This window comes from Lipotes vexillifer, unplaced genomic scaffold (genome assembly GCF_000442215.2).
Source record: "Lipotes vexillifer unplaced genomic scaffold, Lipotes_vexillifer_v1.1 scaffold614, whole genome shotgun sequence".
In the NCBI taxonomy this organism is placed as follows: Eukaryota; Metazoa; Chordata; class Mammalia; order Artiodactyla; family Lipotidae; genus Lipotes; species Lipotes vexillifer.
The window spans coordinates 769,251-793,954 of NW_006787203.1; the positions used below are offsets into that span (position 1 = coordinate 769,251).

The 24,704-nt window shown below is 36.1% G+C and overlaps 1 protein-coding gene across 1 annotated transcript in view; it reads right to left on the minus strand.

The window, feature by feature from the left end:
* Positions 1 to 546: 546 nt before the first annotated feature.
* Positions 547 to 24,704, minus strand: part of MICU3 (mitochondrial calcium uptake 3) — a 97,434-nt gene continuing 73,276 nt past the window's right edge. Inside the window, exons 10-15 of the mRNA XM_007459911.1 lie at positions 21,160 to 21,255; positions 15,019 to 15,119; positions 14,347 to 14,518; positions 3,915 to 4,023; positions 1,739 to 1,896; positions 547 to 615 (exon numbers count right to left, since the gene is read on the minus strand). Of these exons, the coding sequence (XP_007459973.1) occupies positions 547 to 615; positions 1,739 to 1,896; positions 3,915 to 4,023; positions 14,347 to 14,518; positions 15,019 to 15,119; positions 21,160 to 21,255 (705 nt within the window). The remainder of the gene's footprint in view (positions 616 to 1,738; positions 1,897 to 3,914; positions 4,024 to 14,346; positions 14,519 to 15,018; positions 15,120 to 21,159; positions 21,256 to 24,704) is intronic.

Here is a 24,704-nt window from a genome sequence, read left to right on the forward strand (position 1 = left end):
CTATCTGTAAGGATTAAATGAAATACTACATGCAGAAGAACACCTAGTATAGTGCCAGGCACCCAAAATAACTCTAAAAAAATTTAGTTGCTATTATTGTAGCAGATGTTTGGATTCATGATCCTAAAAAATAGTTACAAATATCCCTTAGATGCTAGTAATCCTAGATTATAAAAATGCAATCTGGATTCATTTTATTGTATCTGCTCAGATACAAAACTACAGGTTAAACAGAAAAATTTTCAGTCACAACATTCATGAGAATTCCAGTCAGATGAGTATTTATTCCAGTTCATTTTTAGATCACAACTTAATAGTGGCAAACTAATGCTTTGTTATAATAACTATTCTTAAACTGAATTGTATGGTGTAAAATGAAATCATTAAAAGACTAATTCTTAACTTGAATTAGTGACCTAAACATTAAAAATAAATTATAATTCTATTTCTTTCAGCTATTACCTAAATGTTGTAAGAGAAAAATAAATTATGACCCTTCTTTTACTGTTACTGAACAAATTTAGACAAACAGAGGTGCTAACATACTTATCTGCTATGAAGTTCCTTCTTCAGACAGGATTTGAAAGTGGGATACTTCTGAACTGTTTTATAACCCTGTGGAACAGAGGATTAAAAGTGTGCAAATGTAAATAAAATGTTATGGGGTCACAGATATTCAATAAATAAGGCAAAAATAAAAATACATAAAATCTAAGAGAGAAATACAGTGTCAGGGGTTTATAGCATAGTTTTATATTGGGGTGGCCAAAAAGTTTGTTCGTGTCTTTTGTAACATCTTACCAAAAAACCTGAACGAACTTTTTGGCCAGCCCAATATTTTAGTTTGATCTTGCTATTCTAAAATATTTGAGGAAAAAAATGATTTTCAACGCATGCCCTTTTAGGCATTTGCGCCATCACCGCAAATGTTAATAACTAACCACTAGGTGGCAGTTAAGTACACAGTATCTTTACCAAGACAGTTGGGATTTTAAGAATCCATTAAAAATCTTTAAAAACATTGTCTCAGATGAATCTTGATTTTTTTGTACATACATATTTTTTTCTTTTTAAATGTATAATGCTCAGGGGTACTGTTACCAAAGAGGGAAGATTGAATATTCTAGCTGTTAATCATATTTGTTTTTCTTTTTCCATTTGTGGCACATCCAAATACATTAAATGTGTAAACATTTATTGATTTATGCTACATTTCATTCTTTAAAACATATTTCTGAGAAAAGTCACTGAATTTCTTGTAACTATTTTGCAGTATAAGATGTTAAAAGGAAAGAACAGTTCAACAGACAAAAAAACATTTTTCACCTCATTTTCCATATAAAAAGTACTGAAAATGCAGTGACTTAAGAACCTCACGTTGCCTAGTGGAAATCTGCATCATATAAAATGAGAAATAGTGATATTTCTTTGTATACTAGCAAGTCTTAAACAGCCAGTGTGCAGACTGAATCAAAATATTTGGCAACATTTCCCCCCCACAAACTGGGATGAAGACATTAAACTAATTGAATATGAAAATGTTTTTAAAATTCACACTGATTTTATATTTAAAAAAGCATCACCTTTTATCTCTTCAAATTGTTTTTGAAAATAGGTAGGGCCTTATTTCCTGTTTATATCCTTAAAAACTTATATAAATTTTTTCTTAAACTTAGATGGATTTTTTTCTTTCAGTTTTTAAAAAGGATAGCAATAGGCTTGAAATTTATAGGTTTACCCGGAATCCTCTATGGAGTCTGTCTTTCATAATTCCAATGAATTCTTTATAGCTTAATTGATCATCTTTGTCAACATCAAAAATCTTAAAGACTGTGTTCACTAAATGTGGTGAAAGTCTGAGGCCAGTGGCTACATAGACGGCACGTTTAAATTCATCTAGATAAATGACACAGAAAAGGAGTAAACCATTAACATTATTTTTATAATATGTGTTAATTACTAGCAAGTTTATAAAAGAAGATTTTTTTTCTAAACATGGGTCATGATCTTATGTAACATAGCACTTTTCTTTAATCATGCCATCTTTTTAGGGAACATAAATTTTTTTGCTGTTTTAATTAAAAGGGCCTACTATCAACCACAGACACTTTAGAGGTTATTAAGGTGAATAAGTTCTCAAGAAACTTACAGTTCAGATGGGAGATGACACACCTGCCCAAATAATCATTACACAGGACCACACAAAAAGCAGCAACAAAGCGCTATGAGAATTTGGAAATGAGTGGTTACTTGTGGGGTAGCGTGGAGTAGGGAAAGGAGAGAGAAGACAGCGATTAGGGAAGGCTGCCGCTTTGTATCTGAGTTCAGCCCTGAAGGATAAAGGATTTCAGCTTGTAGAGATGAGAGGAAATGGCAGATGATGACATGAGAGAACAAAGGTGGGGCAGGGCACAGGAGCACAAGGCATGTTCAGAAAATGAGCAGCCTGGACACCCAGGAGCTGGGGAAGCTCTGCACGGGGACTTTGAGGTGAGGAACCTGTATGATCTTCAACAGGCAATTGGGGAACTGAAGAATTTTCCATAGCAGGTGTGTCAGGGTTAATCTGTTTTAGGAAGATTATTCTGTGAGTTGTCCAGGAAACGTCAGACAGGAGAGTGGATAATGGCAGGAATATCACTGCGGTGGCTACAGCAATAGCTCTTTTTAAGAGGTGATAACCTAAATTAAGGTGCTAGAAGTGGCAACAGAAAAAAAAAAAAAAAAAGAGACAGATCTATTCCTAGCACCTGCAAGAGTGATTTTTTTCATTTTGTTTTATTCAGTTCCACAAAGTAAAAGAGCAACTTTCCATTCTGAACCAGCTAAGCAGATACTGACTTTTTCTCTTTTTAAAGTTGATTAGTAGGTTTACCATGGCAGTAAAACATTGGCCTGTTAAGGCAGGGCTCCCAAAGGTTTTGGTTTTAAAACACTGAAATGTGTTAAGAAGATGCCTTATTTGAATATCTAGACCAGTCAAAGGGTGAAATATGAAAAATTTTCAGTTTTTACGTTTCTTTTCCTCAAGGAGTAAGTGAATGAAGCTATGCGAGGGATTCACTATCTGTGTTTTGGGGAAAGAGAATTATTAGCACTTAGAGGCTCCGGTTTGCCTTGTCCCTAGAACTTGGTAATAAAATAACGAGACTGTCCTCTGAGCTTGAACTGGGGGATTAACAATTATTAGATTATGGCAGACACGGGTAAAATCACCGTAAAGACATACCAGAAAGTCCTCATATGGCAAGAATATTTAAAAACAATATGGCCACGAGGGAAGGGAAGGTGGGTCATAGCCACAGAATCCTGGGAAAAGGACTTGACTTGTTAGTCTACCTACAGGGAAAGAATGAGCTGGTCCTGAGGACTACAGCATTCAGAATTCTATGGCAGTTGTATTTTTTGGTAAATCAAGCAAAATTGACTGTCATTTTTATATATCGTCCTTAAAACTTGGCTAATGTAAGTCCATAGCTAAGAGGTGGCTCTGTTGACAAAATTCAGGTTTCTGAGCCAGCAGAGAGTGTGGGTAAAATCAGTAAAACAAACAAATAATATGAATATCACCCTGTGATGATGTTTGCAGCATGGCCAGCTGGCTCTTCTATAGGGAGACACATATCCCCTCAAGGTTACCAAGCAGCCATGAGGTTTCCTCCTCTTTAAACCTTTACAAACATCATTAGCTTTTCCCATAATATGCAGTGAAGGGCAATCATAAATTTAATACAGAAATGTAGCATACTTTCCTAAATTTAGCTTAGGGAAAACAAATTTCCTGTTGAAGTATACACCAAACTTTCAGGCAAATTGATGACTAATATGATATATCTAGTTAATTTGTTGTCAAAGTCACTAGAAGCAATGTAGGAATATGGTTTGCTTTTAGTTTTTGAAAGTTTGTTACTTACCTTGCCCTATAGAGCGACTTGCAAAATTATACATATTCAAGGCTATTGCAAAGTCTTCTAGGTTGTTCAAAAACTGGAAAAATGACCTGAACTCATCAAATGTAATGCCCTATATTGGGAAAATATATGTAAATATACTTAGCATTGTCAAATTGATTTAAATAAATATCTACACTTACTAGAAATAAGTAGATTGAGCATCAGCAATATATCTTGTAAGTATATATTTCCAGGGTACCTTCCGAAACCTTCTTTCTCCAAATGAAATGTAAAATTCACTCAAATTTTTTCCACTGGGTAATGTTGCTACTATTAGCAATGATAGGTGAAAATATTTTTAAAACACTGACATATCAGCGCAAAGTTAAAGAAAAATGCTACAATAAACATAAATTTTAAAGTTTCCATTTTGAAAATTCTCACTTCAGGCCTGAATTTTTTAAACTTTAAAAGTAAGTATGATCATTAAGAAAAAAGAAGAAAAAAAAAAACCCTCTAAAAACAGTTTCTCGGGCTTCCCTGGTGGCGCAGTTGTTGAGAGTCTGCCTGCCGATGCAGGGGACACGGGTTCGTGCCCCGGTCCGGGAAGATCCCACATGCCGCGGAGAGGCTGGGCCCGTGAGCCATGGCCACTGAGCCTGCGCGTCCGGAGCCCGTGCTCCGCAACGGGAGAGGCCACAACAGTGAGAGGCCCACGTACCGCAAAAAAAACCCCACAAAAAAAAACAAACAAAAAAAAACAGTTTCTCCTGTACATGTATTTCTCCTGTACATGTATTTCTCCTTAAATATATTTCAGCATTAGGTCATTAATGTCTTTATAATGACAATGCAAAATAAATATGTCTAATAAGCCAAGAGTCGTGTATTTTTACTTGTTCCTGCCATGATAAGGCTGCCAGAACAACAGGAGAAAGTACAATGACTGTAGCAGAGCTCTGGGAGGCCCAACACAGGGCTTCCGGTAGGATCATGGAAAGGACTCTGAAATTTCATTTACGTAAATTGAAATTATTGCCACTGCTATAACTTCAATTAAACAGGAAAGTTACTTGAAATAAGCACAATGTATCTCTGATAATACGAATTTGGATACAAAGGGCTGCATTTACTTGATGTGTTCTCCTCAGCAAGATGAACAAAATTGAGGGACAAAGTAAAAAGAGAACAAGCAGAGGGCTGAGAGCTTAGGCTTCACAAATTCTGACCTTACTACTGGGGTAGCAGGGGAAGGGAAGATAAGGAGGTGGCACTGGAAAGCTGGGCAAAGAACCAGAGAGTTTATTTTCATATAAGCCAACTACTGATTAGGTGATTTATTATCTAAATAATATTATCAATTTGTTATTGAAATAATAATACCAAATTTTAATACACATTAGTTCCACTTCAATTATAACCCCTCTTTACTTTCAAGGAGAATCATCACTGTCATTTCTCTTCACTTTTTCTCTTTCCTTACATTCATTTATGGCCATTCCAACTCTGGATTCTGCTTTGTGATCTGATCCCCCCTGCCATGTTTTCCTGACAGGACTGTTTGACTCAATTAGGGAGACTGAGCCAGAAGGGTTTTTTCTTGATGTGAAGAGCTTGTTGCCAGGGAAACTGGCCACTGCTCTGGTTCTATATCAGTTTGTGCTGGATCAGCTGTCCCAGCAACAATCTCTGTGTCAGTGTGACAGGTTAATGCTGGTAAAAGTGAAAAACAAGAGGATGGGATATTTTAAAACAAACTGTAAACAAAAATGTCAATACTTTTAGGGAGCTTAAAATTAAAAGCAAATCAAAGAATGACAGAATACAATGTTCTCCATCTGAACCTTTGGATTTTTCAAAATGGGGATCTCATGTTTGGAAAGACAGGGCAAATTCAAAACCATACAGTAATTGTTTTGTACAGATTAAACTCTTTGTGTTTGTAAATATGGAATTGTAAACTGAAAAACAGGGCATTCATTTTGATGGCGATTATTTAAAGCAATCCATCCTTAACAGAAGTGAGGGACAGACAGTCTGGGGAAGTGGCAGAGAGACAGGGGTATGGGCATTTCTTCTCCCTCCCCATTCTTATTCCCAGAATCACTTCTGTAATGAACCACTGGGACTTGAATGGAGTGTGTCCTAATCATTAGAAGTGGAGTAACAAGAAGTAGCTTACATTTTAACAAAAATAAAGTGATGAGAATATCTGAAGACTTTAAAGTATCAAAAATACATATATACTGAGAGTCCAGAAATAAACCCAAATATCTATGGTCAACTGATTTTCAGTAAGGGTGCCTTGTTCTCAAATTGTCATGATATGTGATTTGACCTGTCTGGTGATTCCCTGAAGGACCAGCACAGAGGCTGACTTTTGTTTCACCCTTTTCCCCTTGGACTAGAATGGCTTTCCTGGTGACAGTGACATCTATTAAAACATTTAAAGACATACACACTCTATGCCAGCCTGGGGCAAGGGACGACAGAGGAGACAAGTGGCAGACAGAATCCAAAAACCTGGGAAGGAGGAGGCTGAAGAGAATGGTTACTGGGAGAATAGGGGCTCACAGGGCTATTGCATATACTTGGGAAATTGGACATGCCCAGGAACTGACACATGCTTTAACAGATCTGAGAGGACCCTAGGTTACCACCTCTGGCAGATATGTGAGCTCTGTGAAAGCAGGAGGTGAAGGTAAATAAAGGGGCTTAGGTAGCCTGGCGTAGTGTTGAAGGAGTGCTCCAGCTCACAGCTTAACTGCAAAGACTGGGACAGTACTATATTTTTTCTTCTTGGCTTCAGGCATTTAAGGAAATCTCTGTCAGTTCTCTGGATAACCCCTAAGATAAAGGAACAGAGTCTTAAGTGACTGCACACGACAAGGAATACAGTCTTTTCTGTTTGTTTAGTGACTTATCCAAGCTATTTTGCAAATGGACAACTGTAGGGGAGAATGTGATTTCCAGAGTTACCATATAATATTCAAAATGGCTATTTTTTAGCAAAAAATTACAGTGCATACAAAGAATCAGGAAAATATGGCCCATTCACAGGAAGAAAAAAAAAAAAGAATCAACAGAAGCCATCCCTAAAGAAGCCAAGACATTGGACCAAAGAAAAAACTATTTTAAATTAATTGTTGTAAACATGCTTAAAGAGCTAAAGGAAACCATGGACAAAGAACTAAAGGGAATCAGGAAAACCATGTATGAACAAAATGAGAATATCAATAAAGTGACAGAAAGTGTAAAAGGAACCAAATAAAAATTCTGGAGCTTAAAAGTACAATAGCTGAAATGAAAAGCTAACTAGAGAAGTTCAACAATAGATTTGGGCAGACAGAAGAAAGAATCTACAAAATTAAAGAGAGGACAATAGAAATTATTCAGTCTGAGGCACAGAAAGAAACAAGAATGAAGAAAAGTGAACAGGGCTTCCCTGGTGGCGCAGTGGTTGAGAGTCCGCCTGCTGATGTAGGGGACGCGGGTTCGTGCCCCGGTCTGGGAAGATCCCACATGCCGCGGAGCGGCTGGGCCCGTAAGCCATGGCAGCTGAGCCTGCGCGTCCGGAGCCTGTGCTCCGCGACGGGAGAGGCCACAACCGTGAGAGGCCCATGTACCGCAAAAAAAAAAAAAAAAAAAAAAAAAAAAAAATTAACCAAAAGAGGGGTTTTTAAACTTTTCAAGAGCAAAAAAAAAAAAAAAAGAAAAGTGAACAGATCCTAAGGGTCCTGGGGACACCATCAAGTTCATATATACATTATGGGACTTCCAGAAGGAAAAGAGAGAAAGGAGTTGAAAGAATATTTAAAGAAATAATGGTTGAAAACACCAAATTTGAGGGAAGACGGGAGTCTACACATCTGAGAAGCTCAATGAAATCCAAGTAGGATAAACTAAAAAACGCCCACACCAAGACACATATTCAAAGTGTCAAAAGCCAAAGCCAAAGATACTTGAAAGCAGCAGAGGAGAAGCAGCTCTTCACACAGAAGGGATCCCCAATAAGATTAGCAGCTGATTTCTCATCAGAACTCACAGAGGCAAGAAGTGAGTGGGATACTTCAAGTGCTGAAAGAAAAAAACCTGTCAACCAAGAATTCTGTATGTGGCAAAAGTATCCTTCAAAAATGAAGAAATTAAGACATTCTCAGATAAACAAAAGCTAAGGGAATTCATTACTAGCAGACCCGTCCTACAAGAAATGCTAAAGGGAGTCCCTCAGGCTGAAAAGACAAGAAACTAGATAGCAACTCAAAGCTATATAAAGAAATAAAGAATTCTGGTTAAAGTAAAGGTAAAGGTGATTATATAGATAACACTTCATACTCACTAAGATGGCTATAATTTATATATATAGCAATTCCACTCTAGGTATATACCCAAAAGAACTGAAAACTGGTACTCAAACAAAAAAATACATGTACACACATATTCATTGCAGCATTATTCACAATACCCAAAGGGTGGGAAAAGCTCACATGGCTATGGGCAGATGACTGGATAAACAAATAGTGGTATATACCTACAATGGAACGTTACTCAGCCATAACAAGGAATGAAGTACTGATAGATGCTACAATGCAGATGAATCTCAAAAACATTATGAAAGAAGCCAAGCATGAAAAGTCACATATTGCCTGATTCTTTTTATATGAAATAGCCAGAACGGTTAAATCCACTGAGAGAAAAAGCAGACTGATGGTTACCAGAGGCTGGGGGGAAACAACAGGTACAGGGTTTACTTCTGGTGTAATGAAAATGTTTTGGAAATAGAGACAGTGGTTGTACAACATGTGTATATACTAAATGACACTGAATTGTTCAGCTTAAAATGGTTAATTTTATGTTACATGATTTTTACCTCGGTAAAATTTGAAAAAATCAAAAGACTAGAATGAGGAAAAGATTAACTCGAAAAAGCCAAAAAAATCATCAAGACAAATTATCATCCAAATTAAAAGGACCATTTAGAAAACATGCACTTAAGAGGACCTCAGGAATATAAACTATGTTTATTCTCAACACAAAATTCATACTCATACCATAAATTAAGTGTGCTATTTAGATCAGTAACTGATCTAAATAGCAAATACATAATAACTTTTAGAAATATATAAACAACTTTGAAAGACTGAGGGACGTGTACCATTGTGAAAAAAGCAGAAAATTCAAACTCTGAAATTTACTGGCTGAATGACCTAATAAGGTAAGTCTCTTAAATCTTTCTGAACATCAGTGTCCTCAAAGCTTAACAACGATAATTTTATTACTTTCTTGTTAATATTTACATTACGTGGTTATAATGAGAAGCCCTCTTCCCTTCCCTTCTACAGTCTCTATCTACATTCTCTCCTAGGTAAGTTCATCTGGTCCCATGGTCTTTAGCATTTTTTTAAGTTATTTATCTTATATGGCAATATATTCACCTGTTCAAAATTCAAAAGGCACAAAAGAACATACAACACAAAATCTCCCTTTCTCCCACCCTTGTCACCTAGCCATGTAGTTCCTTTCCTTGGAGGAACCAATGTTTTTAGTTCTGTGGGTCCTTCTAGAATTAGCACAGGCTATCTTTTTAAACAAATGATAGTATACTATATACAATGTTCTAAGTTGTGTTCTTTTTCATTTACTGCATCTTGGAGATCATTCTATATTAGTACATAAAGAACTTTCTTAGTCTTTTTTCCAGCTGCACCTTTTCCCATTCTATAGTTACATCATAATTTATTTAACCAGTAACTTACTGCAAGAGGTAGTTTCTGGTATTTAACCAGTATGTTACTGAAAGAGGCAGGTTGTTTCCAATCTTTTGCTACAATGCTATAATAAATAACTTTGTATATATCTACCATTTCATATGAGTGAATATATATGTAGATAAAATTCACAAAAACAGAAAAGCTTTAAGTTCCACATCTTTAAATATTATCTATCAATTCATTTGACAGGGGCTCTAGGTGCTGCGGATATATGAGTGAATAAAAAAGATAAAAACACTAGCCTTCCCAGAGTTTATGTTCTAGTTAGGGGAGACAGACAACAAATAATAAAAATAAGTAAATATCAATACTATTATTTATCCAGATAAACAATGAAAAAAAAAGGTAAATTATATGGTATGTTAGAAGACGATAACACTATGGAAATAAAAACAGATTAAGGGAAGAAGGAATAGGGAATGCCAAGGGAAAGGGTTATAATTTATCTACTAGATTATTACTTACATAGTAAGTTACATATTATTTATATAATAGGTGAGTCTTTATATATTAGATTGGAAGGGTAGGCCTCATTGAGAAATAATGTAGTGAGTGATATACACAGCATATATAAGAGAAGAGCATTCTGGGCAGAGAAAAGAACACACACAAAACCCCTGAGACAGCAGACTGCCTGGTATTTGAGAAACAGTAAAGTAGCCAGTGTGGCTGGAGCAGGGCGAGGACAGGGGAGAATGGCAGGAAGTGAGGTCTGAGGTAATGTGGGAGCAGCCTGTGTAGGCCTTGGAGGCCACTGTAAGGAGAAAAATGGGGAGTTACTATGATAAGATCTGAATCATGGTATAAAGCGCTTCCTTAAATGCTGAACGGGGAGCGGATGGCAGGGAGGCAAAGCTGGAGGCAGAGAGGTGACTTAGGAGGCAACTGACCTGGGTGGTAGCAGTGCAGGTGGCAAGGAGTGATCAAATTCTGACAGAAGCAGTGTCAGGAGGATCTGTGATGGATTGTATGTAGAATGAGAGGAAGAGGTCCAAAAATTTTGGCTAGAACGACTAGAAGAATGTAGTTTCCGTTAATTCAAGCAGGGAAGATGGCATGTGGAGCAAGATTTTGGGGGGATGCTCAGGAGTTTAGTTTTGCAACTATTAAGCCTGAGATGTCTATTGGATACTATTGGAGATGCTGAGTAGGCGGTATGAAGTAAAAGACTGAAATTCAGGGGAGAAGTTTAAACTGGAGACACCATTTGGAAGTCTATACACCAAAAGTAGTCCTGATTGCACCCCTGAATGCTAGAGTCACACATCCAACTGCCTGCAGAATTTCTTCAAGTGGATACCTCATAGGAATCTCAAATTTAACTTGTCCAAAATAAAACCATTGATTCTTTCCTAATGCCAAGCTAAGTCTTGCTTAGCTCAATAAATGGCAGCACTGTTTCACCATGTGGTTCAGGCCAAAACCTAGGAGTGCTTCATGATTCTTGTTCCATCATATTGCAGTCTAATCCAGCAACATGTTCTATGAGCTCTACTTTTCAAATGATCCAATATCTGACCACTTTTCCCTAGTTTCACCCTGGTCCAAACCATGCTCATCTCTTACCTATACTCCTATTATAACAACATCCTAACTTGCCTTCTTCTTTCAAACCTGGGCCAACTTAAGCCTGTTCTGTATACACCAGCCACGATGATTTTTTTTTTTTTTTTGGCGGTACGCGGGCCTCTCACTGTTGTGGCCTCTCCTCTTGCGGAGCACAGGCTCCGGATGCGCAGGCTCAGCGGCCATGGCTCACGGGCCCAGCCGCTCCGCGGCATGTGGGATCTTCCCGGACCGGGGCACGAATCCATGTTCCCTGCATTGGCAGGTGGACTCTCAACCACTGCACCACCAGGGAAGCCCACGATGATTTGAGACATGAATCAGGTCATATCTGGCTCATGAGTTAGATCAGATTTGAGTGTCACAGTAGACAGCAAATACTCACTGAATAAATACTTGTTGAATGAACAAACATGACACCTATGTTCTAAAACAAGATTGGCAAACTTTTTCTAGAAAGGGTCAGAGAATAAATATTTTTATTTTTGCAGGTTATATGGTGCATGTTGCAACTACTCAACTCTACTGTTATAGCACAAAAGGAGCCAGAGACAATCCATTAAAAGAATGAGCATGGCTATGTTCCAATAAAACTTTATTTACAAAAATAGGAAGTAGGTAGTTTACTGCTTTAAAGTTTAATTACTATAGTAGCTTACCATCACTCTTAGAATCACTATTAGAATAAAATCTAAACTCCTTATTTTGGCCTACACGGTCCTCTGAGACCTGACCCCTATCTCTCTCTCCTCCATCTCCTACTATTTCCCCTTCACTGACTTTACTTTACCGTTTTGGCAATTTCTCAGATAAAGGAAGCTGTTTCTGTCCCCAGGCCCTTAGTATTTGCTGTTTCCTCTGCCTGGAATGTTCTTCATCCAGATCTTGGCACAGGTCATTCCTCACACCCTTTCCTCAAAAGCTACCTTGATTGTCTATCTTCTTTTCTAGTCCTCTTCATAATATTTATCACTATCTGAAAAGATATCATTTACTATTTTTCCTTTACTTGTTTATTGTATCTCTCCACTAAGATGTGTTCCCATGAGAGAAGGATTTTGCTTATCTTGTCACTTTATCCACGGTGGCTACAATAAGCCCTGGTAAACAGAAGACGTTTAATATCTGCTAGATAAATGAATGGAAATGAAAGTATTTTAGAAATGTAAAGTGCTATTCAAGTACTACTACTTGTTATTCTTTTGAGAGAAGAGGATGGCAGGTGAAAAGATGGTAAATACAGAAGTAGGGTGTGTTAGGAATATCACTGGCTTAGCATCTTGGGTTTGAATCCTTGGGCAACTATCTTAAGTACCTGAGAGCCTTAGCTTCCTCTTTTCTAAAAGAAATTTATCAGTATCTGGAAGGTTGTTCTAATGATTGATGAGATAATGCAAAAAAAAAAAAATCAGTGAGAATCAATGCCGGTTCACTTGCTATATTTTCCTTTTCTTACTGTAATGATTTGTTACATTTAAGATACCTCTATCAATTAGAAGTTTTGAGAAGCTGAAATTAACTTAAAAGAAAATTTTTTATTTTTTGGCTGTGCCACACAGCTTGCATGATCTTAGTTCCCTGACCAGGGATCGAACTCGGGCCATGGCAGTGAAAGCACATAGTCCTAACCACTGGCCTGGCAGGGAATTCCCCTCCCCCAAACTTTTTATTTTGAAATAATTTTAAATGTAAAAAATCGGTGCAAAAACAGTACAAAGAGTTCCCTAAACACTTCACCCTGGAATTGATTTTTTTGAATTTCAGATTTTTATAATTTTCCAGTGGATAAAAGAAAAAAAAGCATATTCTTCAAGGCCCTAAATAATACACTCGTAGCTTGACAAAATAGTACAATATCTGATATTTATTTTTAGGGGAGTGTCTATGAATTGGAAAAAATTTACGTCAACATGTAAAACAGATAAAAGACCCCTAAGTGATTACATAAACTAATAGTCAAATGCATCAAGTCCTTTTTTCCTCATTCCGTAGGGGACCTGCAGAATTGTTAGCACCGTCACAGTGTATCCACTTTAAACAAAGTTAAACTGTTTGCAAGTTTTTCTTGGATAGATTAACTTGATCCTTCTACAAACACAAATAGAAGGCAATATATCCAAAACATCCCATGCTTGACGGGGTACTTGTAACACCAGTTCTATTTGGTTGCAGTGATGCACTCAAATACCACTAGATAATGCAACTGCTCAGAATTGCTGACAAAACATTTGCTACTAAACAAATAGACAATCAGTTGTCCCAGGTTCTTAACCATTCATGCCATCCAAACTCTTTGAAAAACCTCACTTCAACTACCGATAAGATCACTCGCTTGTCAATAGCTGTCTTCTAATGACCTTTTATTAAGGGTATTATAGAAATGAATAAAGTGTGACTGAAATGATGTCAATATAAACTGTTTTATATGAGGTGGTTTACATAGTAGTCAAAGCTTATAGCTCAGCAGAATTCTCTTGAAAAGTGATATCCATAATGTGAATAAAACTACTGCTAATAACCTTAAAGGTTTTTAGCATGTCTAAGAAAAGTATGGATATCTACCCAGAATTTTATTATTTTTTTAATTTTTAAAAAATTTATTATTTATTTATTTTTGGCTGTGTTGGGTCTTTGTTGCTGTGCATGGGCTTTCCCTAGTTGTGGTGAGTGGGGGCTACTCTTCGTTGCAGTGCGCGGGGGCTTCTCACTGTGGTGATTTCTCTTGTTGTGGAGCACGGGCTCTAGGCACACGGGCTTCAGTAGTTGTGGCTCATGGGCTCTAGAGCACAGGCTCAGTAGTTGTGGCGCATGGGCTGTTGCTACACAGCATGTGGAATCCTCCCAGACCAGGGCTTGAACCCCTGTCCCCTGCATTGGCAGGCGGATTCTTAACCACTGTGCCACCAGGGAAGTCCCAACCCAGAATCTTAAATTAATTCATTTTAAAGTTTAGCCAGAGCGCTTAAGACACAGAGGAAAGAAGGATGGAATATATCCAAAGAATCTATTAATCCACAGAGGAGCAAAAGAACTAACAGAAGGACAATATATTTTACAGACCTATATAATTACAAGATAATAACATATGTGACAAAATAAAAATGGGGATTAGATACCTTTTCTTCAGGTATACTATAACGCACATTTTCCAAAAATACTGATGTATTTTCCACATTTGTGTATCGTAAAAGAATATGAGCAAAATCTTCTTCACTGATAGTATTCATCCCATTAGAGTAGGAAAGGAATTCTATTTCTAGAACTTCTGTTTGGAGGTTATCCATGAATCTATGACAAAAATACATAAACAATGAATAAGATAAATGAAGAGTGGTGGTAACAGATGGTACTTAGCCTCTCAGGACTTTGGCTTCTTCATCTGTAAAATGGGCATAACAAGAATATCTTGCAGGGTAGTGATGAGACTTAAAGGAGTTAATGTGCCCTGCCTCGTGTTTATTGCAGCAAACACTATATACATGCCTATTATTATTATTACTGCAGCTTATTGAGACTGAGGAATTGGTAATATTCTTTCTTCTGAATATATAGGAAATAATCAATCCAGATATATGGATATTTTTCATCATTCAGTGACTTCCTGTTACATTTATCAATAGAACTACTGGTACACAAGCACTGACAGGAGTGGATATTTGTTATAGAGTATCTTTAGTTAAGATGAAAGCAGCAAAGAGGTGAGTGTCACTGCACTAAATGATTCCTAAAGACCTTCCTGACTTTAGCATGTTAACATTTTTCAATACAAATATAAAAATTAAGCTCACCTATAAAAATCTTCAAAGTTGAGCTCAGCTTTTCCTTTCTTTCCAAAAAAGTGTACAAGAAGTGTAGTATCTGTTACTAAGTTTGTAATGTCATCAGCACGCTTTAAAAAAAAATCACAATTTAAAGGTTAGCTGCAATAAAACAAAACAGAATACAGATACCCAATATCCCCCAAAGAACACACATACATTAACATTAGAATGAAAAGCAGAAGGATGTATTAATACATGCCATTACAGTTAAAAAGAAGTTCAAAATTCGAAAATAGAAATACAGATGAAATTGATGTTTATCTCCAAAAAAACTTAAAGTTATGATTATATTAAGAAGTCTTCAACCTCAAATTGTGCATATAGGGTATCTATAGTTTAAATGATCTAAAATAGTTAAAAGCCTTTAGTAATCATCAAATATTTTATTTTTATTTAAGTAATTTACTTTGGATTTTCCTAATCAACCTGAAAAATTCATTCATTTAGGATGTCCAAAAGAGGTAAATTCCTCAGATTATTGAACAGATAGGGCTGACAAAAGAATGGCCTCAAGTTTCGTAAAATAGTTTCCTTGAACCATGATTCTTCCCTATTGTATTCTTATCCATGATACTTTAAATAGAAGATACTGTATTTTGAAATAGAAACTACAGTAATATTACCTTGGAATTTATATCATCTACAGTTTTTTCCAAAGAAAAGTCTTACATTATTTTTTGAATGGATAAGAAATTAATTCCAGAGGATTTTCCCTTCCTCATTCAACTTGATAAACAAGTTCCAACAAACGTATTCTTAAAATAGCTTAATTATAGTCCTTATAAAGTTTAATGGCCTGAGAAAATCTTCCCTTTTTAATGTAGCTTTATAGGTTTCCTTTTGCGTCCCTCCTTCCCATCCCATTCCCTTTCCTTCCTTCTTTCTCTTTCCTTCCTTGTTCACTTGGCCATTAACTCATACCTATCTTATAAACTCAGTTACAAACCTAATAAAATTCAAGTGATTATAACCTCTCCCCATGTATTATCCTGGGAAATGTAAGAAAAAGTAAGAGGTTAAATAATAAGTATCATTTTCTATATTTAAAAACTAGCTGCAAATGTCCATCTAAAGTTACATATTTGAAACTATTACTTCTTGACCAGAATCATGATACCACTCCATAGAAAACATAAGAAACAGAAAATATATACTTCTCTTCAAAGCATCAGTCACCTTCCATGTTCCCTGATACAGTCTCATCTTACCCATCTTCCAAACACTAAATCTGGCAATCTTTTGATTCCTGATCGCCCCCTTCCCAATCTTTCATGAAGATAGCCATCTTTATCCTTCATAACATTTGTTGGGTCTTTATTTCCCTTCTCCCTATAGACCAAATATTATTCTTCTCTTGTAATGACTAGAATGGAGTTATAGAAGCCTGCATCTTCTGATAGGCTTTTCCCCCTGCAACATGCCCTCTTTTAATCCATGAAACTATTTTCTGAAGTGATCTTTCTGCTACATGGGTGACTCATGTCTCTCTTAAAGACTCTTTAAAACATGTAGGGTATCTTCTACTTTAAATAATCTAAAATTGTTGAGATTCTTTAGTAATCACCTATGTAGTCTATATTTGTAATCTAGTTTGGATTTTTCTAAATAATCTCTAGAATGTAACCTCCTAATAATTGGTTTGGACGATCTCTACTACTTCTTATTTGAGTTTGCTGACAAGTTCCAAGTATTCTCAGGAGCTGGAATAACCGAGAAGTTCCCTATAATATAACCAACTCCTTTGATCTGATAATGGTTTGATCTGATCACTTGGGGAAAAAAGACACAGCCAGGAAGCCAGGTGTCACATATATACCTTCTTGAACAAGCTTATTATGAGTGTTGAGGAGTATTAGTGGTGCCAGTCTTTCAAGGCCCCCTATGTGACAAATTAGTGTAACTTTCGTGTACGGCTCAAAAGGCACTACTATTATACTTTCACCAGTAGCTTTAAGTTGAGAAGGTAGACTGATGTAACAGAAGGAGGACAGGATTTAAAATCAGAAGACCTGAGTTCACTGACTTTTTTGATCGTCAGCTTCCTTACCTGTAAAATGGGAAAAACCCTATCTACAATAACCATTTTCAGGATAAGGTTAGGATATGAATGTAAATGAAACATATACATGTTCTTATTGGTAGTCATAAGATGCTTTGGACAAAAGCATTAAGACCTTTTTGGGGGGAGAAGGTAGCTTGTTAATTATAGACATTCTTTCATGATCATGTATAATCAAACCTAATCAGTTTATTACCCAAGGAACAGCTTAATTTAGTAGGGGGAGGAAATATTTGAAAAGGCATGCCTAAAGGGACCATAATAGTGGAGGCTCAAGCCAATCATAGGTCAGCATGAAGAACTGGGGTATCCATCTGGAAGCTAGAGTGATGGAATGTGGAAGAGGGGCAAAGTGACCAAGAAGAGGAGCAGGGATAAGGTTTTAGAACAAGTTGCTGCTTCACAAATAAGCAGTAGCGTGGTGAGCAAATAGGATGATGAACTCAAGAGTGAGATTTCTGGTTTGAATTCTGACTTTTTTCCTCATTAGTTAGGTGACCTTGGGGAAATTAGTCTCACCGAGGATATAATTATCCTCAGGAACAACAACAGTACTTACCCTAAAGGGTTGTTGTGAGGATTAGATAACTCATGTTAGTCAGCATTATAATAACTGGCATATTGTAAATGTTCAGTAAGTGTTAGCTACTATTATTTATTTCTGACAAATCAGTATATTCCAAGACGTTGTAAAAGGACTAGACAAGACAGAAAATAATGTTGGAGCTTAATGCGAAAAAATATTTTTACATGGTACACTCTTACTTCTTTTGTGTTATTGAAACTATACCTATATGTTATATAGATCTAAAAAAATGCCTTAAAATGAGAGGATACAGGAACACCAAAAGTTAGAGAATCCTGATAACATAATTATGGAATGTTTTCCTCTAGTGTCGTCATGTTCCTTACCTCGAGACATAATACACTGAAATGAGGTGGCTTTGTTTTACACAGGTTTTAAATAATGACCTCATTCGGCCACTTTTTCTCATGCCCATTGAGCAGAGCAAATCTTCATTTACAGTCTTTCATCATCGAAATCTTATTAGACTTAGGTTGCTCTTATCCAGATAATCCAGACCCACAGAAGCATAAACAACAGTTTGACATTAGAGAGAAAAATTAGAAAATGGAAATGGTGAAAACCTGTTCCCCCCATTCAGTGAAACAGAGTACTGTTGGGAGTCATTGAAAACTATACCAGTGTCCTTGGTATCCTAACAGTGTTATATAACTTAAATCACAGGAGAGGTGAGACAAAAATACAGACTTTATCCCTTTGACTCTTGTGCTCATTGTTAAAATAAAATGAATTCAGGTGTTTTCATTAACAAAGCGAGAAAAAGCCACAAAAGAACCCCATGAGAGGTCATTATCTAACTTCGTTTTGATTAAAAATTATTTTAAATGATTTCACCAAAAATGGAATAAACAAATTAAAAAACTTGCATAAAATAAAAATATATCAAGCTATTAAAGAGTTTTAAGAAATTCTTTCAATATATTTTTATTGATTACTATATGATAATAATCTTATCAAGCTCTACTCATGGGCTGGAGGAAATCGTCAAACTCTTGATTTGTTAGGAAGGTTTTAAATAACCTACTGAAACTTATTAAGGGTTAGTAAAGTTTAAAGCAGATAAGAAAAAAATTTAAATTGCATCTGTATAGCTCAAAACAGTTTTTGTAATTCTGGTACTCACAGACTGTATTCAATAGCTGCATGATAGACATATTGTACTATGAATTTATTATCTATTATTTTGGTTAGAAAGTGGTATCAGCTGTGGTATTCAAATTTTCATTATAACATGGTTTTACTATCACTGAAAAAAAATTTATGGTTAGAAATAGCTCTGGAATAAGAATATGAGAGGCTAATCTCAAATTTACCTACATTATGTAAAGAGAACTGCTTTATCTCAATATTTACATTTTAAATATGAGAAACAGAGAAATACAAATAGATTTCTAAGCTTTCTTTCTGAACTAATTCAAACCCTGAAGTACTGACAGTACTTCAATGTTTCACTGGCATCAGTAGTAACCTATAAGGAATTATAATGAGTTGTAATTTAACTACAGCTAATTCTCAATTATCTTCTCTAATGTGGGAGGGCAGTAACAGAGATGATCCCCGAATAATTATTTTACTTGGAAACACAATATTTAAGTTTTGTTTTCTTTTCTTCTTTTTCTTTGCACTTCTCTCCATCAAATTTATTTTCACGATGTTTGAGTCAATTCATTAATTGATTTAGCAGCTTATGATTATAGTGTGGATTGATTACAGTTAATGGTGTGCTAGTGAACTGGCTCTCTAGGAAAATAAAAAAGCCTGATTTGTAGTGTTTGCCAATGTCTACGGTAGTAACACACCTATCATGGTCAATCTGAAGGTACCAACGGAATGTCATGGAATGCTGAGTTGGGAAGAGATGTGCAGAACTAGCTCTGGGAAGCTGTAAAAGCCACAGCTCCAGCACACATCAGATGGAGCAATAAACATCTTCAAAAGATCTTACGCAAATCTTATATAAGGCCTTTGAGTATATGTAAGAGCTGAATGGTCTTCTGATATTACCAAGATTTAAATTAAATTTGACATATAATAAGCAGGTTGTGCCTAACTGTGAGAATTTCTAGCAGAGTTAAATGGGATTGAAGATCAGTTGTAGGCTGAGAGGTGGACAGCCTATGGTGGGAAGAGACAGCAGGACACGACTGCTAGTTTGAAGCTGGGCACAGCAGGCTTGTAGGGACTCTAAGGACTAGTGTCCCCCATTGCTCTTACTTTTAGGCCCTGACTACTATATGCCTACATAAATGATTACAGAATTAAGCACTTCTAAAATATGTGTAAATGGACTATCTACTAGCACTTTACGCCTAAAAATAGCTAAAATTTAAAAGGTAAGTTTTAAAGATTAATAATTGCTGGTCATAATTACATCATATTTACATATCACAGACAGACTCTATATAGGGCAGAATGCTTTATTTATTTGTTTTAGGACTTTAAAATTGTGCACAAGTGACAAAATTAACATTTACAAGTGTTTGCCCTGCTCTAGAGGTGTCCACTGAGTAACACTGTCTATGTGGGTAACAGAATTCATTCCAGTTTACTTCTCTAGATATTTTTAAGTATAACTTTTAAAAGTCAAACTTTAGAAAAAGAAACGAGAAGCCAACTTTCAAGAGAAAAAGATAATGAAAAAATACATCTCCTGGTATTTACTGAAAAGTCCTTTGTGGTAAGCCAGACAGCCATCTCTAATAAAGTTCTTAAAAATCCTTAATAGGGAACATAGAAAAGTATTTAATCTACAAGACATAGCCTATCTTTTAAAATGACAAATCCCTATTAACAGTGCCATAATGAGTGGGGTGGTGGGAACAGTCCACCTGAGTGCAGCAAAAAGGTAAGTATCTCTATGGAATTTGAAAACAATAGTGAATGATATATTGGTCAGTCTACTTTTAATTTTCCACACACTGGCAATCCTAACCAATGTCAAGGTAAAATGTCCTCCCTTCCCTGACTGACTGCTGTTAGCACACCTCCGCCATGCCCACCCTTGGTAAGCCACTCGCTATTAATGTTAGGAAATTTGATTTTAAATCTACCATAACTCTAAAGCATTAGCTATCTTTTACCAAGTTAGAAGTTTCAGCATTTCATGTAACATTGCAAATTATAAGGTTAAGAGATTCAGTGAAACTATAAAATAGTATTTTCAAATTTCCTGAAAGTGACCTTTAAGTGAAAAAGAACAGTATTTCCTTTTAATTAAGTTGGAAAGTCATGTTTTCTACAAGAAGCGAGTGGATTTACCATGGACTATTACAGGTGACCTTGCCGCCCCTGCCAGCACAGTTGACATATTCAAATATACCAATTTACATATAGGAATTACTGCTTTACTGGAGAAAAAGAGAAAATATATTTTTGGTTTCATCGCTGTGACTCGAAAATGAAATGAGGACTAGATTAACAAAACGGCAAATAGTACAAGGACCTGGTTGAGGTTTAATTATACCTCTGCGAGGTCTGAAAAGAGTGCTTGGCTTGTATTACGTCTCAGTGTATCCCAATAGCTTCTGGAGACAAGTTCCTCAGCATCTGTTTTAAGTACCTGTAGAAGTTTTAAGAAGCACAACTGAAATCTAAAGAATAGTCAGAAACAATGATAATTTATACAGTTTAAATCTCTTCTAGCCAACCTTGAGAAGAAAACACATTAGCTTACCTTTTTTGTTTTCTGCTGCACACAGCAGTATCATGTTACATCACTGGTAAACCCAGGGCATTTTCAAAGGTGTAATGGTATATAACCACTATTTCTAACTACAATGTGGCTTTGTCAATAAGAATCACATTCTTCACCCCTGCCCCATGCCCTTCTAATGAAACATACGTAACTTCTAAGAAAGTGTGAAATAAAAATTTTATTCACAACTTGTGTGAAGTAAATTCATTTGGAGAAGATTCTGGTAATTTTATAGTAACCTACACAAATTAAGCTTAATTTAAAAATGAATCATTGTTGCTTAGCATATATTATGTTAGTGCATCAAAGAATCAAAATGACCATATCCATACTTTAGAGAAACTAAATTTAAATTAATCAAAAACTTGTCACAAAAAAATATGCAAGTTTAAGGCAAACCACTCAAAGCTGATCAGGGATTTGGTGTCTATTGTAAATAGATCAGGTACTTTCTGATCTATTCCAAGGACAGAGCACTACCTTCTATCTCGGTACAGGCTAGTCTAAAGCAGGCGATATCAGAATTAAGAAGTGTAGTCTAATCTTTCCATGAAATGTAGAGCTACAAGCTTAACTTGGGTCTCTATAAACAAAAATAATTAAATGTGGTTTCTCTCAGGATTTACCAGGAAAGATTTCACAGATTCTCAGGCTTGGTCTTCTTTGGGTTATTGTGAGAAGAAAATGCTGCATGACGAATTTAGGAGTGAGTGGCTGATGATGAGAGAATTCTTTGTGTGTGCGTGTGTGTGTGTGTTAGTTTTCAAAAGTCCAGTGCCACTAATAAAATTATAAGCATCTGGGAATTATTTCAAAGATCTGTGTTTTAATTCATTGTTATGAACTAGAAAACACTGCCTACTGCCCATATTTTAATAAACTCTTAATAAAATGTTAATAATAAAGTATTATTAAGCGGGAATCACTTATATAACATAGATGTATTTATTACCATAAGTGTAAATGTAGCAATGTGGCAGAGAATCTACTCGTCACCCCCTTTAGTAACTAAATAAGCTGTAACCAAGTAAAATTAACTGAGTGTAGCACTAACACAGTTCATTTTCTTTTACACAGATATAGCAGAACCTCAATAAATGGTAACTAGATTAAATACTCTGCGAAGTTATCTAAATATTTTGAATGTGGATATGTTTTTAAACTGTAACATAGAAAGGCAGTATATAGTTAAGAAAAGGACTGCTAAACCAACCTAACTAGACAATAAGGCTCACTACACTATTGTTAGGAGGGTAACAGGAATGACTCGCTTGGTGAAGCCAGGCCTCTCCCCTACTTCCAAACCCTGGTCATTCTCATCCCTACCCCACCCACACAGACTGTGATGACATTATTCATACTTACAACATATGAAGGGATAAAATTGGTTTGACAAACTATATTGACACGGATCTCTATAGGAAAAAATGTATGTTCTGAGCATAGAAAAGGGAGGGAGGGAGGGAGGAAGGAAGGGAGGAAAAGAGCAAGAGAGGGAGGAAGGAGGGAGCCATAGTGTGAAAAGTTCATATACTGGAATCCAAACCCCCGAGGTGATGCTATTAGGAGCAGGTGGGGCCTTTGGGAGGTGATTAGGTCATGAGGGCAGAGCCTTCATGGATGGGATTAGTGCTCTTAGAAAAGAGGTCTGAGAGAGCTCCTTTGGCCCCTTCCACCATGTGAGGACACAGTGGGAAGGTGCCACCTATGAACCAGGAAGCAGGCCCTCATCAGCTGCCACAATGAATCTGCTGGTTTGGTGATCTTGGACTTCCCAGCTCTCAGAACTATGAAAAATGATTATTTGTTATAAGCCACCCATTTTAAGGTACTTTTGTTATAGCAGCTCAAACAAAGACAGAAGGAAAGAAGGAAGGAAGTAAAATAAGGGAGAAAGGGAAGATAGAAGGAAGGAAGAAAAAAGAAGTTAGGGGAAAAAAGACTGATTTAGAGATGGGACTCCATCACTGTGGTAAGCAGAACAGAGGCTCCCTAAAGTGGTCCATGTGCAGACAGGTAAATACCCTATATATAAAGTAAAGGTCTGAGAAAGGTTACACTCAGAGGTTAGGCAAACTAGGAAAAAAATCCCAAAATAGTAAGCCCATAGAATCAGGCAGTAAACTGTCTTTGCTATTAGTGATATTTAAAAACACAGAAAAATATAAACAAACAAAAGAAAACTACATCTTTATAATCTGTCCCACTATGACAAGTGTGGCCTGAGAAACCATAACCCAAGAATTGTAATTTAAAGTTACATGGGACTGCAGGTACCTGCAATGTATCACAGAAACAAACACACACACACACAAGTCTTCCCAGGAAAAACACACCCTTAACCCAGCCTTTACAGAATCCACACAGACGCATTCCAACAAATACATGCTCATAATAGGAAATTACTAAACGTAAAAGAACGTAAGGCACCATAAGTAGCAACCAGCAGAAACAACAAACAATAGAACAAGAGCTGTAGGCTCCAGATATTGAAATTATTAGATATGGAATACAAAATAAGTTTAATAAGTTTAAAGAATATGAAGTTGTATTTGACAGGACTTTTTAGGAAAAAGGGACTACCAAAAATTATTAGGCTGATTAGAAAAAAGAACCAAATAAAACTTCTAGAAATGAAAAATGAACCACTGAAATTTAATATCATATTATATATAGCTAGAGAGAAAATCAGTGAACTTGAAGATAATATGAATAAAGTATACAGAATGCAGTGTGGAAACATAAAAAAATATGGCAAATTAAAGAGGAGTTAAGAGACATTAAAATATGACTATCTATCAAAGCTCTAGAAAGTAATATTATAGAAAATGGGAAAGAGGCAATATTCAGAGACATAATGGCAGTGGATATTCAAGAAATAATGAAAGCAAACAATCCTCATATTTAAGAAGCCCAATAAATTTCATGATAGATAAAAGCAAAAAGAGAGAGAGACTGTAATAAAACCGTAGAATACCAAAGGCAAACAGAATCTTAAAAGCACCCAGAAAGAAAACAGATTGTCTACAAAAGAATAATAATTAGACCCAGAGTTGACTTTTCATTTTCAGCAATAGAAGCTGGAAGACTGGGATGATACCACAATTTGCTGAGAGTGTCAACCCATAATAATATATATAGTAAAATTCTTTCAAAATAACAGCATACATACATATATTGAATCATTATATTATACACCTGAAACTAATATAATGTTATATGCCAATTCTATCTCAATTAAAACAAACAAATGAATCCACAGAAACAGAAGAGGCTGGTGGTTGCCAGAGGCAGGTGGGAATGGTGGTGGTAGG